Below are 18248 nucleotides of genomic sequence, written 5' to 3'. Positions count from 1 at the left end.
TCCAGCCATCCCTTTACCTGCAAACATCTGCCTCCAATCAGCTTTTGAAAGTCCTTGCCTAATACAGTCAAAATTGGCCTTTCTCCAATTTAGAACTTCAACTTTTAGATCTGGTCTATCCTTTTCCTTCACTATTTTAAAACGAATAGAATTATGCTCACTGGCCCCAAAGTGGTACCCCACTGACACCTCAGACACTTGCCCTGCCTTATTTCCCAAGAGTAGGTCAAGTTTTGCAACTTCTCTAGTAGGTACATCCACATACTGAATCAGAAAATTGTCTTGTACACACTTAAGAAATTCCTCCCCATCTAAACCTTTAACACTATGGCAGCCCCAGTCGATGTTTGGAAAGTTAACATCCCCGACCATAACTACTCTATTAAGGAATGGTTTTCAATAGAAGGGAGGAGGAGCAGAGTGGGATAGATTGTCAGCATTTACACAGACAGGACCAGCAAAATGGACTGAATGGCCACCTTCTGAGCTCTTAAGATTCCATCGTGTGGGTTTATGATGAATTAGGATTTAATTATTTATGCAGTTCCATTAATTTTTTCCTTCAATAATTGGAAATAATTTCACCAATAATTACCACTAATCTGTAATAATAACAATATTATTGAAATTAATTAACAGTGCCCTATTAAATCAATACTAAGGATCCTGTTACATTACCATTGTTTGCATATTGTAAAAGATGATTAATCTGGATGTTATTGCATTAATAAATCAAGTCCAAATACATTAACAATCTGTTATTAATACCCCACCTGCCTCCCCTTCCCCAGTTGATCAGCAATTCTCAGACCCCACTAAAAAAAACAACTTTATTTTTGGATGACATCCATTCTGAAGCATTAAACGGAATCAACATTTTGTAGGAAGTGATTTAATACAATCCCTGTCTAAACTTTAAATGCACGGATCTAATTTCTCATCTCATCATTCATTGTACAATGTTCTATCTTCCTGAGAGAAGTAATTATTTATGGTTATTAGATGTCTTTGAGGTTTTCAATTTAGCATTGAAATCAGTTTTGCTCCTTTCCATACCCTGCAACTCTCACATGGTGCTGTCAGACTGTACAGTGCAGATCAGACTGAAGAGTTTGTAACGGAGGCACCAGTTATGATCAATCAGCTGCATTAGGCAGTTCACATCATCTGTCGAGAGGGTGGTGCTGGAAAAGCACAGCAGGTCAGGCAGCACCTGAGGAGCAGGCAAATCGACATTTTGGGCATAAGCCCTCCATCGGGAATGAGGCTCATTCCTGATGAAGGGCTTATGCCCAAAACGCTGATTCTCCTGCTCCTTGGCTGTTGCCTGACCTGCTGTGCTTTTCCAGCACCACTCTCTCGACTTTGATCTCCAGCATTTGCAGTCCTCACTTTCTCCTAGTTCACATCTGCATGCCCAACACAGGACTTCTAAAACAAGCTCCTTAATCTGAGTGAGGTTGGCAGATAAATGTGTTCAGTTTGTTCACATTACCTGTGAAAAAAACGCAATATCCCCATTCAATGGTGGGAATGTTTGGTCCAAAACCATCCAATTTGGAGAAGACATATCTGACAGGCCAAGGTGGAGAACAAACATTACCACTGGAAGAAACATGTGAAAACCTGAGTATCATCATCACTCGCTTCAGCGAACATTACCTGCTCCACATGTGGCAGTGCTTGTGAATCCAGCATTGAGCTATTTAATAACCTCAGGATCTGCAACATTGAAGTGGAAGTAAATTGCCCTTGAGTCCACGGTGACTGCTCAAGAAGAAGTATTGTTTTACAGAAGGTATAGTAAGAACAGAGTTGATATTCAGTACACATTATTCTGTGTGAATATTAGATTAGATTCCATACAGTATGGAAAAAGGCTCTTCAGCCTGACTCTCCGAAGTGTAACCCACCCCCCTCTGACTAATATACCTAACACTGTGGATAATTTAGCATGGCCAATTCACCGACCTGCACATCTTTAGGATTGTGGGAGGAAACCAGAGCCCCCGGAGGAAACCCAGGGAGAACGTGCAAACTCCACCCTGATAATTGCCCGAGGCTGGAATCGAGCCACGGTGCTGCCCACATGATGGAATATGGTGAATATTATTATGGTGTTAATATATTTCTCAGACAAATTAAAAATCACTATATCCCACATACTCCGTCCTCCACACCCTCCCCTCCCCAGGTCTTTAAGCCTTTGCCTGATATTAGAAAGCTGGTCCTGTGTGTCTGAATGAGGATCCTGTTCTCACCAGCATTTCCGCCTTTCCATCCACTTCCCACAGATAGGCTTTATGAGTACTACAACGCCCACAATCCCTGTCGCCTGCCTGGATACGAAACTACGCATGTGCGCAGTCGGATCTGTGCGAGAAGAGCTGGGACGAATGTATTGGTCGGCTGTGGATGACATCATGGACCCAATGCTTTCCCGCCATCACATGGGTCCAATTTCCGCCCCAAGTCCGCATTATCGCGCATTGACCAATAGAACACGGCGGAGAACCGGAAGAACACTGGTTCTCCAGCCAATCAGTGTTCCCCTATTGTCACGGAGGGCCGTACCAGGCTGGGCTGATCAGTACATGCGGTCCCAAGTACTTGATGAGCACATTAAAAGTGGACGGTTTTTGTGAGCAAACTTATCTATTCTTTGTTCTGACGCTGGGCTTTTATTAATAATTCTCTGCCTAAATCCGTAACAAACACTTCAATATTCTGTAACTAGTCATCTTATATGTCTAAGGTGGTGACGTTACAAAGTTTTCACTGCACTCATTTGCAGTCTCTGCGACAATAACTTATCATTCTTCTGAAGCTGTTCAATCCTACCCTTCAAAGCTGCTGCTGCTGCATCTCTTTCTCTCTCTGAATGAAGACTGACCTTCATTGAGACGGAGACAGTGTCTTTCATCTTTCCTTTCTAAAAAAAATCTAGTGTTAAGTTAATGATTTATAGAAACTTGAAAAGAAAGAAAATCAAACCAACAAGGGGACAGAGTCTATCCAGCACGGAGCTGTTACACAGCACCCTCAGGAGAATGGGGAGGGTGTATATTAAGGACAGGGGAGTGAGAATAGCCGGGAAGGGTGTGTGGGATTGAGGTTTTTAGATTTGGGGGGAAGAGAAAGGGAAAAGTTATTTCAGAGAAACTAAAATTGTCTGTCCTGCATTTGTAATCTGTACTTATTCCTTTTATAACTGCTTTTACAGGAAACTGGAAGGAGAAGATTTACAGACAGGAATCTTCTAACAAACATTGTGAAAATAGTGACTTAATTAACTGGGATTTAAATAACCATAAATTGAAAAATGTCTGTCCTGTCTGTATCAAAGGTTTAACATCAATTTGACTGGAAAAGCAGTGAGAGACACCCTCTCGCCCCTGTGTAAGAATTTTCCATTGAACTGACTGAAACAGCTACAATCAGTCACGTGACCTGCCATACACATTACAGTGCATGTGTGTGGCTAGAGTTGATTATTGTACTTTCAGAGACACAAGAACATCCTCAGTATGGAGAAACCGTGGAAGTGTGAGGACTGTGGAAAGGGATTCCAGTCCCTGTCGACATTGGAATTTCATCGACGTGGCCACAACAGAGAGCGGCCATTCACCTGCTCGGAATGTGGGGAGGGATTCCCTGATATGTCTGCCCTACGGAAACACCAGCGTGCTGCCACGGGAGAGAGGCCATTCACCTGCTCTGAGTGTGGGAAGAAATTCCGTGAATATTTCACCCTGTTGAGCCACCAGCGAGCTCACGCTGGCAAGAGTCCATGTACCTGCTTGGACTGTGGAAAGGTATTTACTCAGTTCTCCAGTCTGCAGACACACCAGCGAGTTCACACTGGAGAGAGGCCCTTTACCTGTTCTGAATGTGGGAAAGAGTTCACTCAGTTATCAAGCCTGCAGAGACACCAGCGAATTCACACTGGGGAGAAACCATTCAAATGTTCCAAATGTAAGAAGCCATTCAGAGACTACTCTGGTCTACAGAAACACCAGAGAGTTCATACTGGGGAGAGGCCATACGTGTGTTCTGAATGTGGGAAGCGATTCACTCAGTCATCCAATCTACGAAAACATGAGCGAATTCACAAGTGACTGCAGAGATTGGATCTGTTGTTAATCAGCGTCAACATCCATGTTCAACCTCTAGAATGTAGGAGGCTAAGGCATCACCTGCAAACTCTCCTCCATGTCGCAGACCAAGCTCACTTGGAACTGTACTGGCTGTTCCTTCACTGTCACTGGGCCAGACTCCTCTCTACATCACAAGGTGTGCAGTTCCAGAAGGCAGCTCACCAGCACCTTCTCAAGCAGGACAGTATGGGATGGGCAGTAAATGCTGACACAGATACTATACCCTATCGATTGATATTAAAAATGAGGGGAAATCCTATCCAAGACTGAACCATGTTCATTCTTACAGGGGGTGAAGTATGAGGGTTTCTTTCCGCTGGACTGGCCACACTCGCCACTTTGCTTCCAGTGAGGCTGATGCTCTTTGAGCCTGGGACTGCGCACACTCTCATGGAGATCGGCCCCAAAAGCTGAGGAAGAACACTTCTTTCATCCTTGACTGCAAATAATGTCGTCCCTCCCACTGCAAATCGGAAATGAATACATGTCCCATTGAGTCGATAGCACAGGGCCAGTCGGCTCAATTATCTGTTAGTAATTATGCCCCATATAAGCCTCCACCCTTCCCTCTTCGTCTCCCACCATCAACATATCCTTTTATTCCTTTCTTCCTCATGTATGTGTCCAGCTTCTCCTTAAATCTGTTCTTACTGTTCACCTCAACCACTTGTGGGAGTCAGTTCAACATTCTTGCCTCTTGTTGGGTAAAGATGTTCCGCATAAAATCCCCAGTTGGATTATTGATCATCTTAGCCATCCTTTTTTTTGAGAGAGAGAACCCCAGCCTTTCCTGAGGGTTAAATACTTTCAGTTCTCATGTTCTGCTTGTGATTCTATGTGACACCTTCCCCAGTGTCTGTTTCCTTTTTCTAAATGGAGATGATAAATATTGACACTGTCCCCAGTGGTGCATAACCACAGTTTGAAATAATTTGCACATTATCTTTGTTTTTCAATCCATCCCTGTAGATATGAGTCTATGTTCTGCACCTTTACAGAAAGATGTGAAGTTCCTGGAGATGTTGGAAACAATATTTCTGGGAGTAATATCAGGAATTGAAATTGGTTGGAGAGACTGGAGCAGCTGAGCCTGTTCTCTTTAGATCAGAGGGTCATAGTGGCAGAGCAAAGAAGTAGGCCATTCAGCCTTTGGGTCTGTGCTGACTGTCAGTCCTTGGTCATAACCCCACAGGTTTATATCAGTCAAGTCTCCTGGAATTTTAAATACATTATCAATGCATTGAATAGTATTGTTAGAGTGGGCCAAAATTTGGCCGATTGAGTTTAACTTGAGGTCATGCATTTTGTTTGAAAAAATGGGAAGGCTAGCAGATTATCTGAATGGGGAGACCCTTCAGGGTTCTCCGCTGCAGCAGAATCTGGGTGTCCTCTTTCATGAGTCTCAGAAAACTAGCATGCAGGTACAGCAGATTATTAAAAAGAAAGCAAATGGATTGTTATCTCTTATAGCTAAAGGAATAGAATATGTCAAAAAAACATTCAGCCCAATGGATCAGAGAGCACAAACATGGTTTGTGGTGAAATTGATGAGCAGTTTATTAGACACAGCGATATCGTGGAGGAGAAATTGAGCAGGCTGACACAGAACTGATCCTCTGCACAGAATGCTTTTCCCAGAACAGAAGATGTAGGCATGCTTTATAGGGGTACAACACAAAGGTGATAATTGTAAAGTAGTTACAGTTCAATGGTGAAAATTGTAAAGCGATTAAAACAAGAATAAACTGAATGGAAGTTCAAGTGTCTGGCAGTGGTAATTCATTTGTAATTGACAGAGGAGATTCCAGCCATTTTCAGAAATGGGTGAAATGTCGTCATTTGTATTTCCTGCCCATGCGAGTATGTGTAAATGTCCTTTCCCCTGGCATTCAGGTGTGCTCATTGTGTTCCTCCTGTGAGTGAAGTCGTTCGGGGTATCTCGATCTGCCTCTTTTGTTTATGTGGTATCGGTTTCAATGGGAAATGGGCTTGTCCTAAGGATATTGAAACCGCAGTGCTAAACGGGGCAGGGAGCTTTACTGTGAAGGTTGTTTGGGAAGTCTACTCTCTGGTCTGGAAATAGCTTGGCCATGTCTGGTTTCTTAGCCTGTTTGGCCAAGACTGGGGCATTGTGGGTGTGTTCTGCCTGTGTTGGCAGGCTTGATTTGTGTTTTGCAGACCACCTTCTGTTTCTTTTTAATGTGGCCATGTTGTGGGTGGGCAGGGTGGCAAATATTTTTCCCACAATCCCCTTTTTGTTTAAAGGGAGGGTTGAAAAGGGGGGCAATGTAGCCAGATCTGGGGGAGGTGGGGGCAGGGAGGGGATTGTTAGGTAGTGGGGGGTTCGGTGTTGTACAGGTAGTCGTTAGTGTTGGAATCTGACAGAGCGGAGGCTGTGTCAGGGTGGGAATGTCACTCCAGCAGACTTGTATTAGCAGGGTGGTGAAGGGGCAGGGGGTAACAATGCTGTATACAACCGGGAACAGCACATAGAGGATCATGACCAGGACTACGATACCCGCAAGAATGGCAGTAAGGGATATCAGAACCTGCAGCAGGTCTGTGCCCATGAGCCAAGCCCGGAGGTTGCCCAGCTTCACAAGTTCCAGTGGGACTCTTGCCGTGTAGGATAGCAGCAGCCTGTCAGTTCCGTTATGTTTTCATTGGTGTCAGGAATGTAGGTACAGCACTCTGTGCCAACCAGGGCACAAGTGCCCCCTTTCTCGGCCAGCAAATAGTCCAGGACCATTCTACTTTGTAGGGCGACAATGCGAATGGTGACAGCCTCTGCAGCTGAGCGAGCGCTTCAGCCGTGACATTCGCTATCTCCTCTAGCATGGTGGCCAGTTGATGTGCCTCAGCGTTGTATAATTGGGCACAAATAGGGAGTGTACCTCGTCTAGGGCAGTGAGGGTGTGATTTGCTGTGGGTGATAAGCTTCCAGAAGGGAGAGAACAGGAAGTGGCAAATGAGTGGTACCATGTACCTGATGAAACAGCTGCCAGCCCTTGACAATGGCAGCCAGGGGCATGCCTTGTGGTCACAGACAAAATAAGTGCCGTTGTATGTTTTTAAGTGGTGGGTTTGGGTTCCTGTCCAGATGGTAGTGAAAGTGGAATTGTGGGCAGACTTTTTATGGGCAAGTAAATTTAGGATACTACCCTGTGCTGCAGATTGATGCGCTGTGGGAGCTAGGAGCAGAGAGTTGGTGCATTGGCTCCAGTCAGCCTCCCATGCAGATGGCTGGCTTCTTGTCAGGCAGATGGTTCCTATGGGTGCTCCCCGTCCAGTGGTTTTAGATTAGATTAGATTCCCTACAGTGTGGAAACAGGCCCTTTGGCCCAACTAGCCCACACTGACTCTCCGAAGAGTAACCACCCAGACCCATTTCCTCTCTTGACTAATGCACCTAACACTTTGGGCAATTTAGCATGGCCAATTCACCCGACCTGCACATCTTTGTGACTGTGGTAGGAAAGCGGAGCAGTCAGAGGAAACCCACACAAACGCTGGGAGAATGTGCAAACTCCACACACAGTCACCTGCAGCTGGAATCAAACCTGCGACCCTGGTGCTGTGAGGCAGCAGTGCTAGCCACTGAGTCACAGTGCTGCCTCATAACATCATCACTTATATAAGTGATGAAAAGCCGTGGATCCACTGTGATGGTCAAGGCTGGGGGTTAGTGTGAGGGGTTGTAGGCTGGGTAGAACTATGCTGTGAATTTGTCTAGGTGATACCCTGCAGATTTCCAGTGGTTTGGGCTATTAGTCACATGAGTGGCCGGTTTGGTAGGCTGAGCGTTGTGACCTTGGGACCTGTCCGGATCCAGCCACCATTCTGCCATCTGTGCGATGTTAAAAGAGACTGGGGCTAGAGGAATGCCCCCATGGGAATGGGCTGGGAAGCAGGCACAGACCCAGCAGCGGGTCTGGTTCACCCTCTGAATATCTATGGGTTTTTTGCCAGCTGTTTGCAATGGACAAAATGTCCTGTTCTGTGTCCCCTGTTAGCGATCTGCAGTGATGTGCAGGTCAGACCAAGGGTAATGATCCTGATGGCTGCGGCAAGCAGCTGGATCCCTCTGGTGTCCAGTCCTGCTTGGTCGTATTTCTACGGAGATGGAGCCCTCTTGTCGCGTGCGTTCATTCTGGTGTCCCTTGGAGCTTGACAGCTGGCCTGGTTGAGAGCAAGATCAGGATGGTCCTTTCCACTGAGGGGAGAGAGAATCTTTCAGCAGTAACTGTATCATTACATTGTTCCCAGGTTTAAATGGGTGAAGTGGTTGCTGGTATGGTGCAGGCAGCACAGCTTTTACCAATTCATGGTTTAAAGTGATCCTCCTACTAAGGGCTTGAACGTAATCTAAGCAAGCCTCCTGTATTAAGAGGAGCGCTGTGTCAGTGAGTGTTTTTGGGGGTCTGGTGGTGTGGGCACAGGCTGTCCCATTAGCACCTCCCAAAGGGTGTCAGTCCCGTCATTCGATTTACCTGTCCTCTTATTGTGTACAGTGCCAATGGCAGGACGTCTGGCCAAGTCAATCCGGTGTCCTGAATGATATTGGTGAGGGTGGTTTTGAGGATGCCGTTCATTTTTTCTACCTTTCCTGATAACTGGGGCTGGTAGAGGATGTGGTGTCTCCAGGGTATCCCTAGGGTTTCACGGTGAAATGGGTCCCCCTGTCTATTTCTATGTTCCCTGGAACTCCAAATCTTGGAATAACATCCCACAGGAGACACTTTGCCACTGTTCGGGCATCATCTTTTTTTTGGTGGGGAATGCCTCTACCCATTTCGAAAGCATGTCTACAATAACTAGACTGTATTTGTATCCCTGTTTCTGAGGCATGTGGGCAAAATCAATCTGGACGTGGGTGAATGGCCCCTCAAGAACCGGTAAGTGATCATATTTGGCTACAGGCTTCCCTGTATTGTTCTGTAAACAGATGAGGCATTGTGTCAGCAGGGCTTGTGCAGTTGCGGCAAATCCCAGTGCATACCAGGAATGGCTGAAAGCAAGTATCATTCCTCTCTTGCCTATGTGTCTGATTTTGTGCCACCATCAGGCTAGATAAAAACCTACAGGGAGGGTGACTGTACAGGCCCAAGCGGCCCTCTCTTTTGGTGAGGCAGCTTGCTGAGCTGCTCGGACTGCATCGGGGGGTCTGGGAGTATGCAGGCATTTCCTTGGGTGACGGGATCAGTGGCAGAGGTGTAGGTGGCATATCTTATAATTGTTACAGCAGAGGGTAGCAGAGGTTGGTGATGAGTGCAACGTGTTGGAGTGGTCTCCCAGCAGGCATCCAGCTATGAGAAAATCAACAATTTGCAGAGCAGTCGAACCATGGGGGGCTTCAGGAATACCCATGGTGGAGCCACTCTCCTATCTCATGCAGTTCAGCGTAGGACCCGCCATGGGGTCCTAAACGCTGCCATCGTCTCTGCCTCCTGTCCAGTAACCCTCATGGGTCACAGACGCTGTGCAAGTTAAATGCCAGCATCCACTACTCCCCGCAAGTACTCACGCTCAAGATCCTGGAACCACACTCCTGGAGTCATCTCCCATAGCCCCGATCTCTCTAACCAGGCAAACTCTTGCTACACCTGGTTATGCCTGCCAGAACCTACCCATGCCCTTTTTGACCCTCTCCTCTCCTGGCTACCAATCACCCCTTCACCACCCATGTAACCTTTCCTCCAGTGGATGATATTGACAGGCCGCTTTGTCTGTCAATTTCACTGTTCAGCTTCTGGCCCACAGGAATGTTGCTCTCACAGACTTGCATCTCGAGCTCGCCTCCCCACTAATGATCACTCGTAGGTACTTTGTTGGACCGCAAGGTGTGGCAGCAGAAGTGCAACTCCGTGCAGAGCAGGCTGCACTGGCTTGCAAAGACCCAATGGCGGTTCCGCATATTTCCCCTTATTACTAAGAACCTGTAGCTCCCCAAAGATCTAGCAACCACGACAGTGTGGCTCACGCAATCACCACTACATTTCACACCCCTTCGGCAAGGCACAGATCCCCCAGATTGCACCGATTAGAGAAGATGAATTCTGTGCATACTGCGCTCCTGCATTACTGCAATCTACTTTTACAAAACAGAGCCCAGGTGCTGCCCCCTCCTATGAGAGCCCCTCCTTATACTCGCTGTGGCCACAGCACTTTGACCACACAGGCCAGGTATTATCCACCCTGGCACATAGTTACACTCAGACAGGGAGCCATCCTACCATCAACATGACAATACCCGTTACTACCCTGCAGCAGTAGAAGTGATGATACCAGCTATTGACTTATTTCTGCAACAGGGAATCCTAGTGCCCACAACCAACCCATGCAACACGTCCATCGTATCTATCCCAAAGCCTGAGAGACCAGGAAAATGGTACTTTGTGCAAGATCTTAGGGTTGTCAATGCCATTGTTGTCCCCTGCACCCCTGTAGTCCTGGAAACAAATGCTATCCTGACCAGTATCCCTGCCTCTGCCACCTGCTTTGTAATCGACCTATGCTCAGCTGCCTTCTCGATTTAAATTGCCCCCTGACAGCCAATGCCTTTTCACTTTTACATATGGTGGCTGCCAATATACATGGACCCAGCTTCCCCAAGGGTATACGAAGAGCCCCACAGTTTATGCTGCTTGCAGTACACTGCACCTTGTTCACCCTCCACCTGCCATGCCACAGGACCCTCCTCCAGTATGTGGATGATCTGCTAATAGCTTCCACCTCCACTGTGGCCTTGCTCTGCTGTCTGGCACAGGGTGACTATCGAGAAAATGCAGTTTTGTCAGCAAAAAGTCCAACACCTGGGGTACGACCTTTCACATGGCTTCAAAGCATTGTCCAAGGAGCGGGTGGCTGTCTTCATCCAACTTCCCCCACCTGTCACAAGTATGCAGCTGCATGCTTTTTTGGGGATGGTAAACTGCTGCATGCACTGGATCCCTTATCACCATGCCATTGATGCACCCCCGTGGGAGACAGCTTCCCATGAACAGCCGGCCGAAGTGAAGTGGACACCCAAACTGCAAAGGGCATTCACTGAACTGAAGCAAAAACTAATCTCCGCTCCTGCTCTGGGAGTTCCAAATTATTCACAGCCCTTCTATGTTTAAGTAACTGAGTCAGAAGGGTTTGCAGCCGGCATTTTAACGCAGCTTCATGGGCACCTCTATCGCCCTGTTGCCTTTTATTCTGTCCATTTACAACCTGTTGTGAGGGGAATGCCGGAATGTTTGCGTGCGGTGGCAACAGCCACAGTAACAATGGTAAAGGCCACCCCATTGTGCTAGATCATCCATGTACTGTTTTGGTCCCACATTTGGTCTCCCTGCTGCTTACTTCAACAGCAACCCAACATTTTACTGCAACTCAGAACTGGCTATGAGGTCGCTCTCCCTACAGCGCGCTCCTACCTTGAAACCCTCCACCCTACTCCCGCCCACCCAGCACGATGCTGCAGACGACCATGACTGTTTAAACGTGATTCAGCAGGTTGTTACCCCACGTCCCGACTTGATACTTTTCACCGATGGCTCTTCCTTCCAGCCATCAGACTAACGCACGTTAGCAGGATATGCTATCTGCACACCCTTGACTACCCTCGAATCAGGTAAAAACAATGACTGCAGATGCTGTAAACCAGATTCTGGATTAGTGGTGCTGGAAGAGCACAGCATCCAAGGAGCAGCAAAATCGACGTTTCGGGCAAAAGCCCTTCATACCCTCGAATCAGCTGCATTACCAGACAGGATGTCCACACAGGCTGCATAGCTCTTTGCTCTCACCAGAGCCTGCATCCTGGCAAAGGGGAGCACAACTAACATCTACACAGGCTGCACATATGCCTTTGGAGTCATTTTCAGTGTTGTTCAGCCCAGGCTTCCAGTCGGTTGTCACACAGGAGACTGGGATTTAATTCCCCACCGGTGAGGGTACAGCATTTTTTAGGTTACCTTTGATATCCCTGACCCTGGACTAGGTATTACTGCCAGCTGTCCCAAATATTTGAAACAACATCTCCCAACAGGCTTATGGGACAAAACACAAGGCAGGCTCTTTGGGGGTGGGCCAAAGCATCACCCCGCCTCTCATTATCTCGGATTGGTTGGAGGAGGGTCCGGTTCAGCCCTGTCGTTAAGCCGCGCCCGCGACTTCATAGGACTAAAGCTGACGTCATGACGCCGGGATCCTCTGTGACGTCGGGCGGGACGGAGGCGGAGACGGTGCGTGTTGGAGACGAACGGAGCCGGCGGCGGGCAAGGGAATATGCCCGAGCGATCGGTTTCGGCTCCTACACTCGGGAGAAGAATGTGAGACAAGGTAGGGATGTAAACTGGAAAAGGAGTCGGGGGGGCATGAGGAGGCTATAAACTCCATGGGGTGGCCTGAGGCCGCAGTGCGTGTGGACGGGTGTGAGAACGGAGCGACCGCCCTCTTGGTGAGGGCAGTTGTCACCGGGTAACCGGCCGCCATCTTGGTATAGGCATACAGTGTTACCCGGCCGCCACCTCGCTGAAGACGGGCATTGACCTTGCGTAACGTGCCGCCATGTTGGTGAGGGAGAGGCGTGTCTGACTTTCGGTCGAATCCATGAGGGTGTGATCAGGAAGGAAATATTGGAGGTGGGTCAGTCTGGGAGAGGATAGAACAAAATAGGCTGGAAGCCCCAAACTCTAATCAGAATCACTGCTTTGATTCTCAGTCTGCAGCCAGGAGATTCAGATATGAATCCAGAGGCAGGATAGAAAACTGGGAATGGGGGAAAGAGATGGGCAGATAGATCCGGATTTCAGTCCAAAGAAGGAAGAGATGTGGAATCAGGACATTACAGACTTGAGGAGGAAGAAATTACGAAAATAATGTTCCTTCGAATCTGGAATTCCCTTCTGATTTTCTATCCTGGCACTGATAATGATTACTTTTGTCAACTCCTTTTGCAGGATATTTGAACAGAAGACTTCGGAGATATTGAACACAAACCAAATTTCCTGCCAATGTCTGGTTGACTTATGCCACTCACCAGGAGCTGAGTATTATCGGCCTCTGAGTGTGGACAGGGAAATGTTTGTTCTGACTGTGGGAAATTATTTCAGACATCTGTGTGAGCAACGAGGACCCAATGATAAACACACACACAACCCCCTGAGTGATTGTATTCCAGTGAGTAGACTGCGGAAAGAGCATTACACAATCGCACATTCCAATGAGAGCATTCTGGTGAATTTGCTGTGGAAAGAACTTCAACTTGTCAAGAAGATTGAGAAAACATTCACCCCATTGGCAGTGGGGAGATACTGTGCTCAGAGTGTGGTCAAGGCTTCAATTGATCACCCATCCTGAAGAGATACAAAGACACCGTCACCATGGAGAAACCGTGGAAATGTGAGGACTGTGGTAAAGGGTTCAATTATCCATCCCAGTTGGAAATCCACCGACGAGTTCACACTGGAGAGAAGCCATTCACTTGTTCTGTGTGTGGGAAAGGATTTACTCAGACAACCAAACTCATGTCTCACCAGAGAATTCACACCGAGGAGAGACCATTCACCTGTCCAGAGTGTGGGAAGGGATTTACGCAGACATCCTGCCTCATGTTACACCAGCGGATTCACACTGAGGAGAGACCTTTCAGCTGCACTTACTGTGCAAAGAGGTTCATGTCTTCATCTGATCTGAATATACACCAGCGTGTTCACACTGGGGAGAAACCATTCAACTGTTCTGTGTGTGGGAAGAGATTCCCTCATTCATCTGGCCTTCGATCACACCAGCGAGTTCATACTGAGCAGAAACCATTCAGCTGCACCACCTGTGGAAAAAGTTTCCGACATTCGTCTGCCCTGGTTGAACACCAGCGAGTTCACTCTGGGGAAAAGCCATTCACCTGTTCTGTGTGTGGGCAGGGCTTCACTCAGTCGTCCAGTTTGCTGAGACACCAACGAGTACACACCGGAGAGAAGCCATTCAGCTGCACTTCCTGTGGGAAAGGTTTCCGGCAGTCATCCACCCTGACTGCACACCAGCGAATTCACACGGGGGAGAAACCCTTCACTTGCTCTGCATGTGGAAAGGGATTCACAGTTTCCTCCGCACTCGAGTCACACCAGCTAATTCACACAGAGGAGAAGCCATTCAACTGCACTTCCTGTGGGAAGAGTTTCAGGTGTTCATCCTCTCTCCTTGCTCACCAGCGAGTTCATACTGGAGAGAGGCCATTCATCTGCTCTGTGTGTGGGAAGGGATTCACTCGGTCCTTCAACCTAGTGACACATAAGCGAGTTCATAAGTGAATCTCAATAACCTGTATACTGTTGAAGTTCAAGGAGGAAACTCTTCATCATCTTCAGGCCCAGCCAGTGATTTCCATTTCTTGTGAAAGAATTGGATTCTGCTGTTATTGCTGTTGTTGATCACTTCCAAGATTGACAGTCTGACAACATTAGATTTGTTTCAATTGATGTTAACACTCCTATAACTGGCTAGAGTTTGGTAATTTGGATATGTTGCTGATTTTTGGGACTGCAATGCCCCTTTTTAAAAGCAACAACAGTGATCCTGGATTTGAGGTCTGTGTTTGGAGAGAGGAACACATCCTGTGCAAGGGAAAACACAAAATTGTCAATTTACAAACAAAGCTGACAAAGGAAATCACCAAAAACTCTGTCTAACAAAGCTTCCAGGGTCAATTGCTCCTTTCATTGCCCTCTATTGCACAGATTGACAGCATCATAATCTGTATAGGACCAGGATGAAGGATGTAGTGAAATTGGGTTGTGTCATTTTAAAAAATGTTGATTTTTTAAAAATATTTGTTCATCTGTGGGATGCGGGTGTTGCTGGCTGGGCCTGCATTTATTTCCTGTCCTGGGTGACACTTGAGAAGGTCGTGGTGAGGTGCCTTATATAGAGAGTTCCAAAAGTGTGGAAACTGGCTATTCGGACCAACGTGTCCAGACCAACCCTCTGAAGAGCATCCCACTCAGACCCAGACACATCCCACTACCCTATCCCTCAAACCCTACATTTCCCATCCACCAATCAACATATCCCTGTACACAATGGGTAGTTAGGATGTCCAGTCCTCCTAACCTGCACATCTTTGGCCCGTGGGAGGAAACTGGAACACTTGGAGGAAACCTACACAGACGCTGGGAGAATGTGCAAAGTGCACACAGTCAGTTGTCCGAGGCTGGGATCGAACCTGGGTCCCTGGCAATGTGAGGCAGTAATGCTTACCACTGAGTCATGGTGCGTTTTTGACCTGCTGCAGTCCACCTGCTGTGGATTGACCCACAATGTGACAAATCCAATTGCATTTTTAGTCACTGGTAACCCCCAAGATGTTGGTAGTGTGGGATTTTGTGATAGTAACACAGTTGAATGCCAAGAGGCAGTGGTTAGATTGTCTTATTGGTGACAGCCATAAACTGGCTTTGTGTAGCTCAAATGTTACTTGCCATTTGTTAGCTCAAACCTGGATATTATCGAGATCTTGCTGCATGTGAACATCGACTGCTTCAGTATCTGAGGAGTCACGAATGGTGCTGAATTTTGTGCAATCGTCGGAGAACATCCCCACTTCTGACCTTATGATGGACGGAAGGTTATTGCTGAAGCAGCTGAAGATTGTTGGGCCCAGGATTCTACCCTGAGGGACTCCAGAGATGTCCTGGAGCAGAGATGACTGACCTACCAACAGCCACCACTATCTTCTTGTGTGCCGGGTGTGACTCCAGCAGGGTGGTTGTCCCGAATACCCATTGATTCCAGTTTTGTTAGGGCTCCTTGATGCCACACTTGGTCGAATGCAGCCTTGATGTAAAGGGCTATCACTCTCCCCTCTCGCCTGGAATTCAGCTCTTTTGTTCATTTTTGAACCAAGGCTGTAATGAGGTCAGGAGCTGAGTGACCCTGGCGTAACCCAAACTGGGCATCACTGAGCAGGTTATTGCTGAGCAGCTGCTGCTTGATAGCACTGTTGATGACCCCTCCCATCACTTTACTGATGATCGACAGCAGACTGATGGGGCGGTAATTGGTTGGATTAGATTTGTTCTGCTTTGTGTACAGGACATACCTGGGCAGTGCTACACATTGTTGGATAAATGTTGTAATTAGACTGGAGGAGTGTGGCCGGTGGAGAGGAAGTTCAGGAGTGCACCTTCAGTCGTTTTACTGGAATGTTGTCAGGACCTGAAGCTTTTGCCGTCAACTGTTTCTTGATAGCACATGGAGTGAATCGAACTGGCTGAAGACTGGTATGTGTAATTCTTGAAACACTGAAGGATGCTGAGATAGATCAGCCACTTAGCACGACTAGCTGAAGGTTGCTGCGAAAGCTTCAGCCTTATCTTTTGAACTGATGTAATGGGCTCCTCCGTCAATGAGAATGGAGCTATTTGTGGAGTCTCCTCCTCCAGTGAGTGGCGTAACCAGGGTTGCTCCCCTGGATTGATGGTAATGGTTGAGTGGGGATATGCCGTGCCATGAGTTTGCAGATTGGGCTGGAGTACAATTCTGCTGCAGGTGTTGGCCCACAGCACCTCATGAATACCCAGTCTTGAGTCGCCAGATCTCTGCAAGGTCTGTTCCATGTAGCAAGGTGATAGTGCCATATAACACGATGGAGGGTATTCTCAATGTGAAGGTGGGACTTCGTCTCCACAAGGACTATGCAGTGGCCACTCTTATCAATACTGTCATGGGCAGATATATCTACAACCTGTAAGGATGAGGTCAAGTGTGTTCTTGTTGGTTCCTTTACTGCCACAGATTCAGTCTGGCAGCTATGTCCTTTAGGTCCTGAACAGCTCAGTCAGTCATACTGTTGCTGAGCCTCTCTTGTTGGTGGACATTGAAATCCCCCAGTGGATGTTCTGTGCCCTTGCCATCCTGAGTGCTTCCTCCAAGTTTTATTCAACTTTAAGGAGGATTGATTCATCAGCTGAGACAGGACGCTACGGAATAATCTGCAGGAGGTTTCATACCCATGTTTAACCTGAAACCATGAGACATCATGGGGTCCACATTCAATGTTGAGAACTCCCAGAGTAACTCCCTCCCGGCTGCATCCCGCTGTTCCACCACGTCTGCCGATCTGCCCGTCAGTGGGACAGGACATATCCGGGGATAGTGATAGTGGTGTTGTGGGACATTGTCTATAAGGTATTATGAGAGTATGATCTATATCCTGATATATTGTTCAACAACCTTCCTCACTATCCTCAACTCCACTAATTTCCATGGCATTAGCAAACTTATTAATCAGACCACTTACACGTTCATCCAAATCTTTTATACTTAAAACAAACCTTGTGGAACATCCCTGTCACTGCCAGTCAGAAAAACACCCACCACCGTGGGGCGGCACGGTGGCTCAGTGGTTAGCACTGCTGCCTCACAGCACCAGGGTCCCAGGGTTCATCCCAGCCTCGGGTGACTGTCTGTGTGGAGTTTGCACCTTCTCCCCGTGTCTGCGTGGGTGTCTTCCGGGTGCTCCGGTTTCCTCCCACAGTCCAAAAGATGTGCAGGTCAGGTAAATTGGCCATGCTAAATTGCCCGTAGTGTTAGGTGCATTGGTCAGAGGGAAATGAGTCTGGGTGGGTTACTCTATGGAGGGGTCGGTGTGGACTAGTTGGGCCGAAAGGCCTGTTTCCATACTGTAGGAACTCTAATCTTAAAAGAAAAACAACTACCCTTTGTCCTCTATAATCCAATCCAAGTTTGTATTCAGTTCAGCAACTCACCATGGATCGATCGTGACTTAATCTTCTGAACCAGCCTATCATGAGGGAGCTTGTCAAATGCTTCAGTGGAGTGCATCCACCGCCCTGTTCTTACCAATCATCTTTGTCACTTCCTCAAGAAAACTCAATCAGATTTGTGAGCCATGACGTCCTCTACAGGAAACCATGATGCATGTTGTCCACATGGACTTTAGCAAGGCCTTTGACAAGGCCCCTCATGGCAGGCAGATGCAGAAGTTGAAGCCACTTAGAATACACTGTGAGATGGATACAGAACTGGCTTTGTCACAGAAGGCAGAGAGTAGCGGTGCACGGACATTTCTGTGACTGGAGATCT

At 47.5% G+C, this 18248-nt stretch overlaps 1 protein-coding gene across 1 annotated transcript; it reads left to right on the top strand.

Annotated features, from left to right (window-relative positions):
- Positions 1-2579: 2579 nt before the first annotated feature.
- LOC122543954 (zinc finger protein 271-like) lies at positions 2580-15314 on the top strand. The gene is made up of 4 exons (XM_043682923.1): positions 2580-2641; positions 3224-4078; positions 7953-7962; positions 13586-15314. Exons 2-4 carry the CDS (start codon positions 3528-3530, stop codon positions 14453-14455), a joined length of 1431 nt encoding a protein of 476 aa, XP_043538858.1. The 5' UTR covers positions 2580-2641; positions 3224-3527; the 3' UTR covers positions 14456-15314.
- Positions 15315-18248: the final 2934 nt, after the last annotated feature.

The sequence above is a fragment of the Chiloscyllium plagiosum genome, chromosome 45, assembly GCF_004010195.1.
Source record: "Chiloscyllium plagiosum isolate BGI_BamShark_2017 chromosome 45, ASM401019v2, whole genome shotgun sequence".
NCBI classification, from domain to species: Eukaryota; Metazoa; Chordata; class Chondrichthyes; order Orectolobiformes; family Hemiscylliidae; genus Chiloscyllium; species Chiloscyllium plagiosum.
This window is presented reverse-complemented; position numbering and strand designations above follow the sequence as displayed.